This window comes from Mobula birostris, chromosome 4 (assembly GCF_030028105.1).
Source record: "Mobula birostris isolate sMobBir1 chromosome 4, sMobBir1.hap1, whole genome shotgun sequence".
Classification (NCBI taxonomy): Eukaryota; Metazoa; Chordata; class Chondrichthyes; order Myliobatiformes; family Myliobatidae; genus Mobula; species Mobula birostris.
In genome coordinates, this window is record NC_092373.1 from 193,784,472 (window position 1) to 193,804,420 (window position 19,949).

General features: G+C 40.8%; 1 protein-coding gene across 3 annotated transcripts in view; it reads left to right on the plus strand.

Moving 5' to 3' along the window:
* Positions 1 to 19,949, plus strand: part of dnaaf9 (dynein axonemal assembly factor 9) — a 179,344-nt gene that overhangs the window by 135,275 nt on the left and 24,120 nt on the right. For 2 of the 3 annotated variants that reach the window (XM_072256715.1, XM_072256718.1), the window contains 2 exons: positions 660 to 753; positions 1,419 to 6,554. In XM_072256715.1, coding sequence (XP_072112816.1) covers positions 660 to 753; positions 1,419 to 1,525 — 201 coding nt within the window. In that variant the 3' untranslated portion in view covers positions 1,526 to 6,554. Of the gene's footprint in view, positions 1 to 659; positions 754 to 1,418; positions 6,555 to 19,949 lie in introns of those variants that run through there. The other variant, XM_072256716.1, reaches the window with a different exon arrangement.

Genomic DNA, 19,949 nt, shown 5'->3' on the forward strand with positions numbered 1-19,949 from the left:
TTCTCACTGCCTCAATAAAGCAGCCAGTATAATCAAAGACCCCACCAACCCTGGATGTTCCCTCTTCTCCCCTTTTCCATTAGGCAGAAGATGCATATGCTTGAAAGCATGTACCAACAGGCTGAGGACAGCTTCTACCCAGCTGTTTCAGACCATTAAATGGTTGTGTTAAATAGAGCTCTATGATAAGACCTCAGAATCTACCTTGTTATGATCTTGTACCTTATTGTATACCTGCATTATAAAGTAGACGTTAAATTTTATTTTGCATTCTTAATGTTTTACCTTGTTCTACCTCAATGCGTTGTGTAATGATTTGTTCAATATGACATTATGCAAGACACTGTATCTCAGTACATGTGAAAATATTAAATGAATTACAATCCAGTTCCAATTCTAATTGCTGCATGTGTAGATTTTCAGAAACCATTTCATGAAATTACACAAACTGGTAAGCATTATTGAGGTCCACAGAGTACAGTAGACAGTGGCAGCATGGATGAAAAATATGTTCAAGTGCAATACGCAGTTGTGGTGTATTGTTGCTTTCAAATGGGCATCTGTTTCTTGGTAGTTAATCCTCGGATTAATCTCTTCTTTCAATTTTGTATTGAGACTAAAAATATAAATGATACTTAAAATTATTTATCGTTTCACAGGTGAAACGTCATTTAGAGCTACCGCCACCTGGTTGGTTTTATAATGGGAACCAGTTTGTAAACTTCTTTGGTGAGAAGAGAGACTATCATCCATGTATCCTTTCAATGGGAATGTTTTAAGATTAATGATCTGTGTTTGTGCTCTATAAATGGAATGGTTAAGTTTCATTTATGAAGTTAGATGTGAAATCTCCTGCTTTAAGGTAAGGTTTGTTCAAAATTGTCTGTGGCCTGAATTCTTCAGGGATGAATAGTAATTTTCCCATTGACTTCATCATTTGTACTAAAAAAGATTTTTGTTCTGAGACTTTTGTATGTCTTTACTTTTAATTTTGTATTTGGAGCCTCTTCTGCTGAAAAGAATTATCTTTTTAAATGGAACAGGAGTTTATGACAAAACTGAAATAGCCGCATTATTAATGTTAGCAAATGGATTAGTTGGTAAAGTATCTTTCCTTTTTGTTAATCTGTATGAGGAAAGTGAAAGTATTTTGCATGTGTATTCAAATATCTTATGCTGTCTAGCGCCTGTCTAAGTGATTATGCTTGGCATTGCCTTTCAGGTAGTTAAGAGCAACTGTTAAAGTGCAGAATTCTGAGAAGGCCTGTCCTGCATGTTTTTCATAATATTAAATTGCATCCAAAGCTGCTCATAGCCTTAAGGAGAATTGGAAATCAGTGATAGTAAAGATGAATTGGATTTCCATTTGTTGAAAGATCACAAACAGGATGAGTATTTTCCTTTATATTTCTACTCAGTGATGGACACATTCATAGAAGATTACCTGTCCGAGGTCAACAAAGACATTGAGAAATACAATGCAGAAATTGAAAAACAAGAGAGTCAAGATCTCTTTGAACCGTAAATATTGTTATAGTCTGATGTGCATTATATTCAACAGCACAACAGATCACTGATAAATGAACAAGTTGTTCAAAGCTGAATTAGATTGGTAAAACACCAAGCTCTTTCCTTGTGCATTGATGTGTCTTAAAATGTTACTAAAAAGTTTCAAGTAAGAAACCTGTAGGAATTTACAAATGTTTATACTTCCAATCAAATGTTCAGATGGAGTTTTCCATTGTTCATTTAACTGTTGAGGGCAAGCTGCAAAGGGAATTAGAATTGATGAAATTCCCAGTTCAGCTTTACACAAGGGGTCACATTTAACCCAACAAAATATAAAACTCGACACTTTACTAAAGTTTCAAGCTGCTTGAAATGAACACAGCTTGACCAACAAGTTATTTGCATTTTTTTCAATTTGTTTTTTTTTGTGATTCTGGAATTAGAATTGTGTCTGATCTTCGCAGTCTTATAGTTTGTGAAAGATAAGGTGGCACAATTACTCCACGTGACTGGTCCATGTAATTTAGTACAAAATCCTCCATAAATTCTTTAGTTCATAAGAGAATTAACAAAGTTGTAAGTCATAGTTTGGCAATGGTGTCTGTAGATCATAAGCTTGACTAAACAATAAGGCAAGTTTTGCTTCAGCTATTGTCTACAGTTTTAGCACCATATTCATGAACCTTTGTGTCATATGGGAAAGAGTATTGAATTGGCATGTTAAATTTAAAGTCCTATGTGATTTGATTTTTGATCAAAGTTTTTATTAACAAAGAAAAATAGCATTTGCACATAACAGTGCAAAATTGTCTGCATCTTCCACTTTACTTCTATCTCATCTTGCCCAACACTCAGGTGTTATGGCCAAAAATGATTAGCTTATGCTGGGAAAGTAAATGAAAGAGGTTGGTGAAATGGATTATCTTTGTGTGAAGGTAATGTTGATCAGATTTTTTTTTTGGCTAGCAACCAGTTATTCTGTTGAATAAGGTTTAGAATATATTAATAACAACTAATAGCTGTATTTCTATTCACAGTTCAGAACTTCTAGCTTTTAGAATTCCTGGAAGTGTAGTAACTTGTAAAATTCTTTAAAAGATACTTTCCCCCATATATAACATGTTATTTATGAAGCATGAAATAATGGTGGAACAAAGCAAATGCTAGATTTCATGAACTTTACATACAGAGAGATATAAATTGGACAAGCAACTAGAGAAACCAGGTACAGATAAGCAATTGGATTGGTGAAATAACAAATATTTGAAAGTCATGTGAAAATTGTTTCTGACCTATTCTCTGCAAGTAATATGAATAATATTGTGGATAGTGGCCATTTCAGCTGCAAATGAGGTATTCAGGCTAATTTGTTCAAATTTGTTCTATATTTACACAATTCCTTTAAAAATGTGAAAAAAGAAAATGTTTTGGCTGCACTTTGTATTTTGTAGCTTACGTAAGTCAGCTACACTAATCTAGTTAGCATTTTGGTTCCCACAGTTTGGAGTTTACAAAGTCTAATATTTGTTCCTAAACAAGCCCTAATCTGTTCTAGATGAAGCTTGTAAAACTGCTATGCATCATGTCAGATAATGCACTTAAGTACTGATGGTACTCCACGGGTGAGTAACATGACTACATTATGTAGCCTGATACTCTGTCTGCAACAGTGGTTTTATTCATTTATTTGGCTCAGCTGTACACAGTTAAGTTTTGATTAGAACTATACAAGTAGACAGAGCATTACCTTCCATTTTAATCCCAGAATCAAACAGCTGACATTTATTACTGGAAAGTTTGATAAATATACGGGATCTTTAAAGCTTTGCCGGTTTGGTAAAGTAATTATGGATAGATTTTGAAATAATACAAGAATTAATTGATCTTTTAGCTAACACCGGAGTCCAAGAATTAAGATGTAAACTGATCCATCTGGACCACATATTTCCCTTAATCTAAAATATTTACCATACAGGGAATAAGTATTACATTTTATTTATCCTTTTTATTGCTTAAATAGGTAATGAGTCTTCCTGAATTCAATATGCATCTGACTCTGGGTGGGCTTGGGCTCTTGATTATGCATGTAAATCATCTATATGCATGAAAGAGTGTAAATTACGCAAATCTTAATTTAAAAAGTAAGCACATTCAAGGGGAATGGCTATCAGTGTAGGATAATGCTGCCATTTGCTTTAATATTCTAGATGAGGGTACCAAAAATGTGCAAAGACTTGGTTACAGACCATCATTGGTTTTCCTTAAGTCAGGACACTTAAATATAAGTAAAGTGCTGCTCCTTCAGTATTTTGTTAATTTAAATGAAATGCCAGCCAAGTAACTTTTCCATAAAATTTAGAATATGTATAGGATGTGCAATTTTAAATTAGGTAACAGTTGACTCTCAATTGCTCTAGAAATTTCAAACATTAAATCACTTAATAAAAAATATTCCCTCATCTGTTAAGTTGGAATGCTGCACCGCAATTCTCGAAGAGAATGTGTTACTCCGCTGTGGTGTAGCCTTCCATATGTTAACATTAAAAAAAAGTTCACGTAACCAAGGTTAACGCAAATTTTAGCATAGATGATAGCATGCCTATCACTAACATATAGTCAATAACTTGGGTACTCGGTATTCTTTATGTTTTGCTGCATCAATGTGATGAAGAATGCTTCCAGCTTTGTTTCTAAATATATATTGGTACAATAAAGGTTAATTAATGTCAATGGAGAACTAAGCAGAGGGAGCATTTTGTCAGCATAATAAGTGAATGGCAGTTTATCAATTCAAGCAGTTCATAGTTAGATTTAAAAGTAGGTGACTGTAGAAATGTTTTGTAGCCTTCCCCAAAAAGTAGACTTTACAGCTATGCTGTGTTAATATTTAGATGGGTTTGTGTGTTTGTTTAGCACTATAGCCACATTTATTATTAACTTGCTGGGACAGCAAAAAAAAAGTAGTTTTTGTGAGTTGTGATGGACGACTTCAACAGTTGTAAACTGAGATGCACTGTAAAAAAAAAAATAGCAAAAATATTTTTAAAGCTTTACACTGTTTTCTAGGTTGAAGCTATAAAATGACAGCTTCACCATGATTTGGGGAGGGATGTATGTCATCATTAATTGGAGAAGTAAATACCATGCAGGATAATTAAGACTATCCAGAAGAGATCATTACCATGCTGTAATAAATCAATTATATGATTTAATCTAAATTCTAGGTTCATCAAAATAGAGGCATGGGATCAGTCAAGTTCACAGTTGAAAACAGATGTATGATTTTACAGGGTTTTGGAAAGGTCGTCGATCATAATCAAATGAATAGTTAAGATGCTTACACTAAAATGGAGTCTTATATTAGGCTACATTAACATGTTAGTTTAACATCAATGACTACTGTGATGATAGAGGCTAGAAGATGGTTGGTACATTATATGGCCAGCAATTGTATTTTGTAGCATATTAAAAATAGATTCACTGTGAACTTTTTCACCACACTTAGTCCTTTACCAGTAAGAAAAATTATGAATGCACCATATTTAGGCTGTTGGTTAGTTTCCTGCAGCATAAAATTGCAAGACGTTCTTACCTGTACTCCTACAAGTGCAAGATAAGTTATTGTAAGTTCTATCTATGGTCTATCAATTAATTAACGGTAACTTAAAAGAAGACTAATGTGCATGATATGTCAAATCATATTTGCATTATAGGAGACAGGAACCCATTTACAATTCAACTCAGAATACCAGAAGCCCATATGCGAGGACTATTAGCATGTTGGAACATCCATAGATATATATGGTATAATTTTAATGTCACAGACTTTTTCTAAAATCTCATTTGATATCTAAAGGATTTTTAATCCTTGGATATTTGAATGGGAAGTTATTTTTTAAAAAAGTGTAAAATGTATTAGCAGGTGTTTTGGTAAAAGATGACTGGGTGATTTTTTTACTCACAATTAAAACCAAAGTAAGATTCGTAGTCTGGAGATATTTTGGACTTCTGTAGTTTCTGAGGTTATTTGATGTTTCTGTAAGATAATTGAATTCAAAGCTCCATTGAAGTAATTGGATCCTTCAATTACTTAAAGAAACATTTTCTTTCATTGAGATGCTTTGCATTTCTGGGCCTCAGTAAATTGAAATTTAAGGCTTGCTATTAAAAGGCTGGTGTTGGTGAAAGGGACTTGATATCAAAGGAACAGAGTATTAAAGAAAATCTAAATGCCAAGCAGGTGTTATGATGTTAAACTATTAGCAGGCCTTAACAGTGTGCTTGCATTTTTATTGTTGAAAGAGTGTCTTGTACTGGTCGCTGAAGTTACGGGACATATTTGTTGATAGGGACACTGCAACTTAAATTACCCTACATTCCCTTAACCTGAGGGTTAATTTAAGTTATTGTTTAATTGTTCCTATTTGGAATTCTAATAGTATTTGCACATAATTAATTCAATTAAAGAATTGGTATTCAGATAAAAGGGAGCAATTTTATTTGTTGATTACTGACTTTACTGTAATTTGCTACAACTTGTGATGTGATTTTAAATATCAGATTGTTAACAAAATAACTTACCTCATAACATAAATTGAAAGATACAATGGATTTTTAGGCAATTACTTGTTAAATTTTTCAAAAGTATTTCTTCATATAAATGAAGAGTCAATTCAGGAATTTATTTGTCTGACTTGAAAGTGTGCCAAATTTATCATTTTCATACTAACTTTAACCACTTTAGTTTGTTTTTGGATGGGAGTAATGTCTTTAAATTAAAAACATTGAATTATATTTGCACAACACTACTGTAACTTCAGTTAAACTGGTTTTGTGTGTGACTGAAGCTTTTTTGCATATCTTGTATTTATTACACTGCAAAAATATAATTAATCCAATAAAGTGTATAGGATAATGATTAGTTTTTCCATTTATTTTTGTATTTGTTCCTGTGTTTTTACCTGTAGTTGTGTGATGTTTTGCAATTTTTCACATAATTTCCAGCAATTGCTTTCCAATTCAACATTCAATAAAGTTTATGTTTCACCAGATCAAATGGACTTTCAAAATTATTTATGTACTCTGGAGTATTAATACTTTCAGAAGATTAAGGGGAAAAGAAATGAATCCACTTGATGAGCTTTAGCCTAGTGTAAATATAAGATCTCTATTTGTTAAAACTTGGCCTTTTCTCCTTGGAGCGATGGAGGATGAGAGTTGACCTGACGGGTGTATAAGATGATGAGAGGCATTGATTGTGTGAGGAGCCAGAGGCTTTTCTCAGGGTTGAAATGGCTAATACGAGGGAGCATAGTTTTAAGGTGCTTGGAAGTAGGTACAAGGGAGATGTCAGAGGCAATTTTTTTCATACACAGAGATGGTGGCGGCATGAAATGCACTTCCAGCAACGGTGGTAGAGACAAATACAACCGGGTCTTTTAAAAGACTCTTAGATAGGTACATGGAGCTTAGAAAAATAGAGCTATGCAGTAAGAAAATTCTAAGCAGTTTAAAGAGTAGGTTACATGATTGGCACAACAATGTGGGCTGAAGGGCCTGTAACGTGTTGTATATTTCTATGTCTTATGTTATAAATAGTGTATTGGACCCAGCAGTTCTGTTTTGGTGTTCTGTATTGTACGGAATGAACTTAATTCTTTACCATAACCTCAGTTCCTTGTAAATCAGATTATGAACGTATAAGTAAAGAAATTAAGGAGATATGAATGTAGTAAGGAAGCACTTTTTGAATGTGAAAATAAAGGCCCCATGCAGTGATAAAAATGAATATTAGGGATAATTTTGAAGTAAAACCAAGTGTAGAAATGTGTGTTGGCGCGTGGCCAAGTGGTTAGGGCATTCATTTAGTGATCTGAAGGTCGGTAGTTCGAGCCTTGGCTGAGGCAGCGTGTTGTGTCCTTGAGCAAGATACTTAACCACACATTACTCTGCAACGACGCCGGTGCCAAGCTGTATCGGCCCTATTGCCCTTCCCTTGGACAACATCGGTGGTGTGGAGAGGGGAGACTTGCAGCATGGGCAGCTGCCGGTCTTCCATACAACCTTGCCCAGGCCTGCACCCTGGAAACCTTCCAAGGCACAAATCCATGGTCTCATGAGACTAATGGATGCCTAAAGAAATGTAGTATTTGAAGGTTAGAATTAGAATGTAGATTTAAAAAAACTGCATGACAAAATAAATGCATGTCATCAGTATTAACTATGGAGAAGGACATGGTAGTTGAAGAAATCAAGAAAGTGGTATTCTAGAATAAATTGTTTTAAAAAAGTATTAGATGTCTTAGATTTAAAGGTGGCTAAATGCCCAAGACCTGATGAGATGTGTCCCTGGCTGCTATAGGATGCAAAGGAAGAGATTGCTGGAGCCCTAACATATTTTCAAGTTTTCTCTGACCACAGCAGAAGTGCCACATGAAAGAGACAGCACAGAAACAAGTTATTTTGTCCACTGAGTTTATGTTGATTAACAACTGCAATTAACATAATTCTACATTATTTTTTAAAATTATCGCAATTTTATCAATTCCTCCTGGATTCTATCACTCGCGCACACTAGCGGCAACTGACAGTGTCCAATTAAGCAACCAATCCACATGTCTTTGGGATGTGGGAAGAAACAAGAGATCCAGAGGAACCCTGTGAGGTCATGGAGAGCGTGTAATCTCCATACAGAATTCAGGATTTAACTTGATTGTGAGGCAGTGGCACAATTGATTGTCAGATTGTGAGGCAGTGGCACAACAACACACTCTGATGAGACAATTATAATAAGTGTGGCTGACATCATGGTAAGGAAATTAATGATGTTTTTGCATGCAGATAAGAGGGATGTTTAGCATAGCTTTGTTAATACTGATTTTATGAACTTTGCTAGTAACTTCTGCCCTGCCCTCATGTATGAACATGACTATTTTTTGTCCCTATCTGGATCTCTCACTGTCTTCACCTCAGGAGGCAAACCAACCACTGACATTTGCTATAAATCTACTGACTACCAAGCACCTCCTCCCTCCCTTCCCTCTCTTGTAAAGAATCCATGCCTTTCAGTTTATTTATCTCCATTGCTTCTGTTCTGGAGATGAGACTTTCTGTTCAGGCTTTTAGTTTGAAATTAGCCCTGCTGACTTTTAATTTTGATGGAGCTGCTGCTTTTAAATTTGAAATTCAGCTGGTCTCCTTGAGGGCAGCCATTTTGTTTTGGCAGAGATTTTCAGTTAGACTGAAGCACGTTTACACAATCCTGTGAACATACAAAATGCTGGAGGTACTCAGCAGGCCAGGCAGCACCTATGGAAAGGAGTGAACAGTGGACATTTCAGGCAGAGACCCTTTATCAGGACTCTGGGCCACTCAAGTGTATCAATTTTATTCATTTAAAGCCACTCCATAGTTGCCCTAGCAGTATGCTTTGGGTTGTTGTCCTGATGAAAGATGAATGTCCTCCCCAGTTTAAGGGTTCTGACTGAGCCTAGCAGGTTTTTATGTAGGATCTTTCTGTATTTAGTAGCATTAATCTTACAATCAATCTTGACCAGATTTCCAGTTCCTACTGTTGAAAAGCATCCCCATAGTCTGATGCTACTTGCACTATACAGTAGGGATGGGGTTACCTAGCTGATGTGCAGTATTACATTTATGCCACACATACCACTTAGTGTTGAGGCCAAAGAGTTATACTTCGGTCCTGTACAATCACAAGACCTTCCACATAGACAATAAAACCATAACATAGGAGCAGAATTAGGCCATTCAACCCATCAATTGTGCTCTGCCATTGGTTGATCCAATTTTTCCTCTTGGCTCCAATCTCTTGCCTTCTCCCTGTATCCCTTCATGCTCTGACCAATCAAGAATCTATCAACCTCTGCCTTAAATATACATAAAGACTTGGCCTCTATAGCTGCTTGTGGTGAAGTATTCCACAGATTAACCACGCTCTGGCTACAGAAATTCCTCATCTCTGTTCTAAAGGGACGTTTCTCTATTCTAGGGCTGTGTCCTCTGGTCTCAGACTCTCCCACCATAGGAAATATCCAATTCACATCCCTTCTGTCAAGGCCTTTCACCATTCAATAGATTTCAACTAGGTCTCCCCTCATTCATCTGAATTCCAGTGAATGCAGGCCTAGAGCCATTAAACGCTCTTCATATGACAAGCCATTCAATCCTGAGATCATTTTTGTGAACCTCCTTCGAACCCCCTCCAGTTTCAGCACATGCTTTTTTAAATAAGGGGCCAAAAACTGTTCAAAATGCTCCAGGACAGGCCTTACCAGTGCTTTATAAAGTCTCAACATTACATCTTTGCTTTTGCCTTCCTCACCACAGAGTACACCTGTGAATTAACCTTTAAGGAATCCTGCACAAAGACTCACAAGTCCCTTAGCACTTCAATTTTTTTTAGTATTTTCTCCCCATTCAACTCCACCCCCCCCCCAACTGTATCCAAAGTGATCTTACCTGTTGTTGAGGGGGTCTGACCACAGGGGTATTCTAGCTCCTTAACCCCTGTCCCCTTCCTGACTGTCACTCAGTCTCCTGTGCCCTGCACCTTGGGTGTAATTACCTTTCTATGTGTCCTATCTCCCGAACGATCCAAAGCTCATCCAGTTCCAACTCCTTAATGCGGATTGTTAGAAGCTGCAGCTGAATACACTTCTCATAGCTGTAGTTGTCAGGGACACTAGGGATCCCCTTGCCTTCCCAAGTCCTGTAAGAATAGCATTCCACTATCCTGCCTGCCATCTCTACTATCCTAGCTGAGCAGATATAAAGAAGGGAAGGAGAAAAAAATTTAACCTTTCTTTAGCCTTCTCTGACTCAAGCCTCGAAGATAAAGCCCCTGATTACCACTCTGACTCTGTCCACTCAGATGAGTCGCTGCTACGATGGCTGCTGTGCTTGCCCCTGCTAATTTCCTCTTGCTAATCAATCACAAACATCAATTTGCTTCTGGTCAAAGCTCTCTTTTTTTTGCTGTACCAACCCACTGCTGCTTTTTGTACTCAGGCAGTGGACCCGATTGAAATACCCTCCTCTCAAAACTTCTGATGTATGGATTGGCCACTGGTTAAAGCTCTTTTTCTTTACAGTATCTTCTAAGTGATGCTTTGCAAAGTCTTTCCGGGCAAGGATATTTTTTTAAAGCTAAGGCTTCTTCTGCTCCAATTGGCCAACTAGCACAACAGATCCACAGCAGATGCCAGGTCATTGGCTCTTCACGTAACCCTGGAGCATGTGGAGAACAAAGATGTATATACATCAGGGCACTAGCAGTATGCCTGATGTTGTACTGCATGAAGGAAGAGAAGTGGGTGCAATTACTGTTACAGGAGAGAAGGTGCTCAAAAGGCTGAAAGACCTAAAGGTACATGAGTCACCTGAACCAGAGGAACTGCACCCTAGTGTTGAGGATGCAGAAGGACTTAGACAGATTAGGAGAATGGGCAAGAAAGTGGCAAATGAAATACAATGTTGGAAACTGCATGGTCATGCACTTTAGTAGTAGAAATAAATGTGCGGACTATTTTCTAAACGCGAAGAAGATCCAGGAATCTGAGGTGCAGAGGGACTTGGTAGTCCTTGTGCAGAACACCCAAAAGGTTAACTTGCAGGTTGAATTGGTGGTGGAGGAAGGCAAATGCCATGTTAGCATTCATTTCATGAGGTCTAGAATACAAGAGCAAGAATGTGATGCTGAGGCTTTATAAGGCATTGGTGAGGCCTCACCTTGATTTGGACAGGTACCTGAATAGGAGAGTTTAGAGAGTTATGAGCCAAATGTAGGCAAGTAGGACTAGTTTAGGCAGTCTCCTTGGTCTGCATAGTTGAGTTGGGTCATGTTGTATTACTCAATGACAAATCACTTGGTAATGGTTTCTGCTGACAGAAGCCCCACATAGGTCAGGGTAAACCATGGATGTTGAGGCCCAGTTGTGTATGTGATACATGAGCCAAGGCAGTACGATATGGAGAGCAAGGTGATGCCTATGTAGCAGGCTCCCCCTCTCCACACTGTTGATGAATTCAAAGGAACGGCAGAGACTGATACAGTCTGGTACCAGCAGCATCGCAGGAGTTGCCAGTTAGTGTTGAACTCAACATAGGACTACTTTAGGGACTTCAACTCCAGATTTTTTCGTAGAACATAGAATAGTACAGCACAGTACAGGCCCTTTGGCCCACAATGTTCTGCCGACCCTTAAACCCTGCTTCCCATATAACCCCCCCCCCCAGCTTAAATTCCTCCATATACCTAGTAGTCTCTTAAATTTCACTAGTGTATCTGCCTCCACCACTGACTCAGGCAGTGCATTCCACGCACCAGCCTCTCTCTGAGTAAAAAACCTTCCTGTAATACCCCTTTGAATTTCCCACCCCTTACCTTAAAGCCATGTCTTCTTGTACTGAGCAGTGGTGCCCTGGGGAAGAGGCGCTGGCTGTCCACTCTATCTATTCCTCTTATTATCTTGTACACCTGTATCATGTCTCCTCTCATCCTCCTCCTCTCCAAAGAGTGAAGCCCTAGCTCCCTTAATCTCTGATCATAATGTATACTCTCGAAACCAGGCAGCATCCTGGTAAATCTCCTCTGTACCCTTTCCAATGCTTCCACATCCTTCCTATAGTGAGGTGACCAGAACTGGACACCGTACTCCAAGTGTGGCCTAGCCAAAGTTTTATAGAACTGCATCATTACCCCGTGACTCTTAAACTCTATCCCTCAACTTATGAAGTCTAACACCCCATAAGCTTTCTTAGCTACCCTAACTACCTGTGAGGCAACTTTCAGGGATCTGTGGACATGTACCCCCAGATCCCTCTACTCCTCCACACTACCAAGTATCCTGCCATTTACTTTGTACTCTGCCTTGGAGTTTGTCCTTCCAAAGTGTACCACCTCACACTTCTCCGGGTTGAACTCCATCTGCCACTCCTCAGCCCACTTCTGCATCCTATCAACATCGCTCTGCAATCTTCGACAATCATCTACACTATCCACAACACCACCAACCCTTGTGTTGTCTGCAAACTTGCCAACCCACCCTTCTGCCCCCACACGAGGAAATCTGCAGATATTGGAAATTCAAGCAACACACACAAAATGCTGGTGGATGCAGCAGGCCAGGCGGCATCTATAGGAAGAGGTATAGTCAATGTTTCAGGCCGAGACCCTGTGTCAGGACGAAGGGTCTTGCACTGGATCGTTGACTGTACCTCTTCCTATAGATCCTGCCTGGCCTGCTGCGTTCCACCAGCATTTTGTGCATGTTACTTCTACCCCCACATCCAGGTCGTTAATAAAAATCACTAAAAGTGTTTATCCCGAAAACTTCCCTGTGAATGGGTATAGCCATAAGGCAGCAGAGGTTGTTTGAGATCAGAACTTTCCTTCTAGATGAACTGCAAACATGACTGATGAGCTCCATTAGCATAAAGTGACTGGGTTTAAGGTGCTAGTAACCTGCCTTTGCCCCTTCTCCAGTCAATAGAAATGGTTCCTCTGGGCTTAGTAGCGAAGCCATACTTGAAGGCCAGGAGCTAGACTTGGTTGTCAGAGGCTATTTACTACTCACATCATTAGGAGCATTTAATAGGTAGTGGGAACTTATCCCCACTATCATCCCTTGGCTATGACCAGGGAACCTGATGCTGTATATTGTATGAGAAACGAGGATATTATGGGAGAAAATTCCATGGGATATGATTAATATAGATCTGAAAGGGCAAGGTTTATTCAAAAGGGAACAGTATTTTGGGAAAGATTCTGACCCTACAACTTGGTTGATGTTTTTCAAAATAATGAATAGATATTAATATGGGTAGTACACTTAATGTTGTCTGTATGGACTTCATTGATGCTTTTGACAACGTCCCACATGCGAAGCTGATCCAAAATATTAGGACACACAGAATCCAAAAGTTTTGGCAAATAGAGTACAAAATTAGCTTGGTAATAGTCATAGTCATACTTTATTGATCCTGGGGGAAATTGGTTTTCATTACAGTTGCACCATAAATAATTAAATAGTAATATGTAAATTATGCCAGGACCAGCTTATTGGCTCAGGATGTCTGACCCTCCAAGGGAGGAGTTGTAAAGTTTGATGGCCACAGGCAGGAATGACTTCCTATGACGCTCAGTGTTGCATCTCGGTGGAATGAGTCTCTGGCTGAATGTACTCCTGTGCCCAACCAGTCCATTATGTAGTGGATGGGAGACATTGACCAAGATGGCATGCAACTTGGACAACATCCTCTTTTCAGACACCACCGTCAGAGAGTCCAGTTCCATCCCCACAACATCAATGGCCTTACGAATGAGTTTGTTGATTCTGTTGGTGTCTACTACCCTCAGCACACAGCAGCAAACATGATCGCACTGGCCACCACAGACCCGTAGAACATCCTCAGTATCGTCCGGCAGATGTTAAAGGAACTCAGTCTCCTCAGGAAATAGAGACGGCTCTGACCCTTCTTGTAGACAGCCTCAGTGTCCAGTTTGTTGTCAATTTGTATCCACAGGTATTTGTAATCCTCCACCACGTCCACACTGACCCCCTGGATGGAAACAGGGGTCACCGGTGCCTTAGCTCTCCTCAGGTCTACCACCAGCTCCTTAGTCTTTTTCATATTAAGCTGCAGATAATTCTGCTCACACCATGTGACAGTGTTTTCTACTGTAGCCCTGTACTCAGCCTCATCTCCCTTGCTGATGCATCCAACTATGGCAGAGTCATCAGAAAACTTCTGAAGATGACAAGACTCTGTGCAGTAGTTGAAGTCCGAGGTGTAAGTGGTGAAGAGAAAGGGAGACAAGGCAGGCCCCTGTGGAGCCCCAGTGCTGCTGATCACTCTGTCGGTCACACAGCGTTGCAAGCACACGTACTGTGGTCTGCCAGTCAGGTAATCAAGAATCCATGCCACCAGGGAAGCATCCACCCGCATCGCTGTCAGCTTCTCCCCCAGCAGAGCAGGGCGGATGGTGTTAAACGCACTGGAGAAGTCAAAAAACCATGACCCTCACAGTGCTCACTGGCTTGTCCAGGTGGACGTAGACACGGTTCAGCAGGTAGACGATGGCATCCTCAACTCCTAGTCGGGGCTGGTAGGCGAACTGGAGGGGATCTAAGTGTGGCCTGACCATAGGCCGGAGCAGCTCCAGAACAAGTCTCTCCAGTGTCTTCATGATGTGGGAGGTCAATGCCACCGGTCTGTAGTCATTGAGGCCGCTGGGACGCGGTGTCTTCGGCACAGGGACGAGGCAGGACGTCTTCCACAGCACAGGAACCCTCCGGAGCCTCAGGCTCAGGTTGAAGACATGGCGAAGTACTCCACGTAGCTGAGGGGCACAGGCTTTGAGCACCCTGGTATTGACACCATCTGGTCCTGCAATCTTGCTTGGGTTGAGACGTTTCAGCTGTCTTCTCACCTGTTCAGCTGTGAAGCCCACCGTGGTGGTTTCATGTGGGGAAGGGGTATAGTCATGAGAGCAGGGTGGGGGACTATGAGGAGAGGTAGGAGGGGAGAGTGGAATATGTGTTGGTTGGGGGCCGACAACAGATGACATGTGGGGGATGGGCAGGGGCCACAATGTCAAATCTGTTAAAGAACGAGTTAAATTCGTTGGCCCTGTCCACACTGCCTTCAGCTTCTCTGTTGCTAGTTTGCTGGAACCCAGTGATGGTCCTCATTCCACTCCAGACCTCTCTCATGTTGTTCTGCTGGAGTTTCCACTGAAGCTTCCTCCTGTACCTGTCTTTAGCCTCCCTGATCCTGGCTTTCACGTCCCTCTGTATTGCCCTCAGTTCCTCCCTATTTCCATCTCTAAACGCCTTCTTTTTAGCATTCAGGAGGCAGAGGGTGATGAGGGAGAGTTGGTTTCACTAAAGTTTGCAATACAAACCCTGTGACCAGTGATGTGCCACTGGAACTGGTGCTGGGACTCGAATTTTGGATAGGGTTGCAAGACACAATTAACATGTCTACAGATGACATAAATATGGTGGTGTTGCCAGTAGTGGAAAGAATGGCTTTAAGTTGCAAGATAAAATGGTAGGCACAAGTTGATGCATTTTGGCTAACACGTACACCAAGATTGAACCCTGGGAAGTATTGAGAAACATGGTGCACAGTCCAAAGATGCCTGAAAGTTGCAGTTAGACAAGGTGGTTAGAAAAAAGGCATGTGTGATACTTTTCTTCAATACCCAGGCCACAGCATATAAGAGCAGCAATGTTAGAATTAGGCAGACTACAGGAAAGACGTGACTGCATGTGTAGTTATGCAGCCATGTAGGCTTTCACAGTAGCATAGTGGTTAACATAATGCTTTACAGCAGCAGAGATTTGGGTTCAGTTCCTGTTCTCTGTAAGAAGCTTCTATGTTCTCCCTGTAACCATGCGAGTTTCCTCTGGGTGTTACAGTTCCCCCCCCCCCATTCCAAAGATGTATGGGTTAGGGTTAATAAGTTATAGACATGCTGTGTTGGCGCTGAAAGCAGAGCGATACTTGCGGACTGCCCCCAGCACATCACAAATGATGAATCAAAAGACACATTTCACTGTATGTTTTGATGTGAATGCAACAAAATTAACTAATCTCTATCTCAATCTCATACAGTACCAAAAGAGGCCCATGGTGAGCTGAGGGATCTGCTCCTGTGCTTTGTGAATGACAACCCTAAAATCAGAGGTCCTAAATCTCCACTCTGCACTACTACCCAATGCTCTTCCCCGTCAGTTGTGAATGCTGAACTCCACATCATTTAAAACAGAGCAGAGAATTCACCTCATCTCACCACCTCTGCTGTCACGATACAAGATCTCTCCTTCTGTGCATTGAAGGGTCTCCATCTAAAAGTGGCAGCCATCCCTTTCCCTCCACAGATGCTGCCTAGCTTAATGAGTATCTCCAGAGTTTGTGTTTGTTCTGTATCACCATAAACTTCCTTTTTGGGCACTCAGCCCATCAAAAGGATGAAGTCCCCGTATAATTATACAAGTGTAAGATTCTTTGCAGTGCCCAATTCCAATCATACCTAAATGAGATTTGTCTCCATGGGAGATACACTGAAAATACACTCAGTGCTTGCTTTATTTGGTTACTCCTGTAACAAATAAAGCAGCCACTGAGTCTATGCCTTTGGTCTTCTGCTGCTGTAGCCCATCCACTTCAAGATTCAAAGTGTGCATTCAGAGATGCTCTTCTGCACACCACTGTTGTAATATGTGTTTATTTGAATTTCCGTCACCTTCCTGTCAGCTTGAGACAGCCTGGCTGTTCTCCGCTAACCTTTATTGTTAACAAGGCATTTTTGCCCACAAAGCTGCCGGTCACTGGATTTTTTTTTTGTATTTTTCACACTATTAACTGTAAACTCTAAATTTAGACTGTTGTGCATGAAAATCCCAGGAGATCAGCAGTTTGTGAGATACTCAAACCACTCCATCTGGCACCAACAATCAGCCCATGGTCAAAGTCACTTAGGTCAAATCTCTGGCCCACTCCGATGTTTCGTCTGAACAACAATTTAAACTCTTGACCGTGTCTGCGTGCTCTTAAGTTGCTATATGTTAGCAACTTAAATTGTTGTACAGACGAAACATCAGAGTGGGCCAGATATGTGATCTAAGTGACTTTGACCATGGAATGATTTTTGGTGCCAGATGGAGTGGTTTGAGTATTTAAACACAGGAAAGGTTCTCTGAATTTGAAGTAGCTCACCCTCTCCACCTCTGATCCCCCGATGAGAGCTAGTTCATGGACATCCAGTTTCCTCCTCCTGAAGTCAATAATCAGCTCCTTGGTCTTGCTGACATTGAGTGAGAGGTTGTTGTTGTGGCATCACTCAGCCAGATTTTCAATCTCCCTCCAATATGCTGATTCATCACCACCTTTGATTTGGTCTACAACAGTGGTGTCATCAGTAAACTTAATTATGGCATTGAAGCTGTGCTTGGCCACACAGTCATAAGTGTAATGTGATCAGAGTAGAGGGCTGAGCACACAGCCTTGTGAGGCACCTGTGCTGATGGAGATTGTGGAGGAGATATTTTTGCCAATCCAAACTGACTGGGGTCTGCAAGTGAGGAGATCGAGGCCCCAATGACACAAGCAGGTATTGAGGCCAAGGTTTTGAAACATAGTGATTAGGCTTCAGGGGAACGATAGTATTGAATGCAGAGCTGCAGTCCATGAGGAGACCATAAGACACAGGAGCAGAATTAGGTCATCTGGCCCATCGAGTCTGCTCTGCCATTCAATCATGGCTGATCCTTTTTTTTTAATCTCCTTCTCAACCCCAGTTCCTGGACTTCTCCCCATAACCTTTGATGTCATGTCCAATCAAGAACCTATCAATCTCTGCCTTAAATACACCCAACAACCTGGCCTCCACAGCTGCATGTGGCAACAAATTCCACAAATTCATCACCCTTTGGCTGAAGAAATTTCTCCGCATCTCTGTTTTGAAAGGGCGCCCCTCTATCCTCAGGCTGTGCCCTCTTGTCCTAGACTCTCCCACCATGGGAAACATCTTTTTCACATCTACTCTGTCTAGGCTTTCAACATTCGAAAGGTTTAAATGAGATTCCCCCCCTCATCCTTCTGAATTCCAGTGAGTACTGACCTGGAGCCATCAAATGTTCCTCATATTGATGACCCTTTCATTCCTTGAATCATTCTTGTGACCCTCCTCTGGACCCTCTCCAATGCCAGCACATCGTTTCTAAGATGAATCTTAGCCTGGAACATTGACTGTTTATTCCCCTCCATCGAGATTATCCCAGCCTTTTCTGTGCCAAGCACCTATACCATTAAGCAGGGGGCCTGTGGATCCCATGTTGGGAACCCTTGCTAGATGTGGCCTGACCTGCTGAGTGCTTCCACTATTTTGTATGTGTTGTTCAAAATCTCCCTTTACTTTCTGATAACTTTCCTCACTGTTTGTAATATCCATATATTTTGTATCACCTGCAAACTTACTGGAGCTGCCTTGTGTGTGAATAGGGCTTTAAACTGGACGGAAGTATTTACAGGTTACACTGTAAATTCAACCAAGGACACAATGACTTTCATTAAAGCAGATTAAGCTAGTTTAGCATTTCTTCTTGAAGTTACCTTTAGGGGCTAAATATAATACATTTAATTACTAACAACCAAAGTGCATGTCAGAATGCAATTGTCTGATAATATATTTTGCAGGTTTCTTTTACTCCTTTTGTGGTTCTATCTGATAAGATAGAGGGGCTGAGATTCACTCAGCCACACACAAGCCCTCCCAGCCATTGAGCACATCTACAAGGAAAGCTGCCACAAGAAAGCATCATCCATCATCAAGAACCCTTACCATCTGGGGCATGCTCTCTTCTCGCTGCTACTAGCAGAAAGGAGGTAAAGGAGAGTTTCCAAACCACCAGGTTCAGGAACAGTTATTACCCTTCAACCATCAGGCTCCTGAATCAGTGTGGATGACTTCACTCACCTCAACACTGAACTGATTCTGCAACTGATGGCCCCACTTTCAAGGATTCTGCAGTTCATTTTCTCAGTATTATTTAATTATTTATTGTTACTATCTGGTAACAGGTCTTTTTTTTGTATTTGTACAATTTGTCTTCTTTTGCACATTGGTTGTTTGTCAGTCTTTGTGTGTAGTTTTTCCATTGATTCTATTGCATGTTTTGTTCTAACGTGAATGCCTGCAAGAAGGTGAATCTCAGGGTAGTATAGATTAGATTATGAGGACACTCCGTCCTCATTTATTGTCATTTAGAAATGCATGCATTAAAAAATGATACAATGTTCCTCCAGAAAGATATCACAGAAACACAGGACAAACCAAGACTAAAAACTGACAAAACCACATAATTATAACATACAGTTACAACAGTGCAAAGCAATACCGTAATTTGATAAAGAGCAGACCATGGCCACGGTAAAAAAAATCTCAATTCCCGATAGCCCCTTCAACTCACACAGACGGAAGCGCTGCAAACTTGCCGATGCATTGGAAGCACCCTACTGCAGCCGACTCTGAGTCCATCCGAAAACTTCGAGCCTCTGACCAGCCCTCCGACACCGAGCACTGAGCACCATCTCTGCCGAGCGCTTCAACCCCACCCCCAGCCGCCGAGCAACAAGCAAAGCCGAGGACTCGGGGCCTTCCCCTCCGGAGATTCTGGATCACACAGTAGCAGCGGCAGCGAAGCAGGCACTTCAGAAGTTTCACCAGATGTTCCTCTATACTCTCACGTCTGTCTCCATCAAATCAGGATTGTGCGCAGCATCCTACTTGACAGGTAACAGATATCATTCACCGGAGTGGCCGCTGCGAGCTGCGTCGCGCTGCCATCTTCTCCTCCCGCCAGGTCAACGGTATGCACTTTGGTAATAAATTTATTTTGCACTTTTAACTT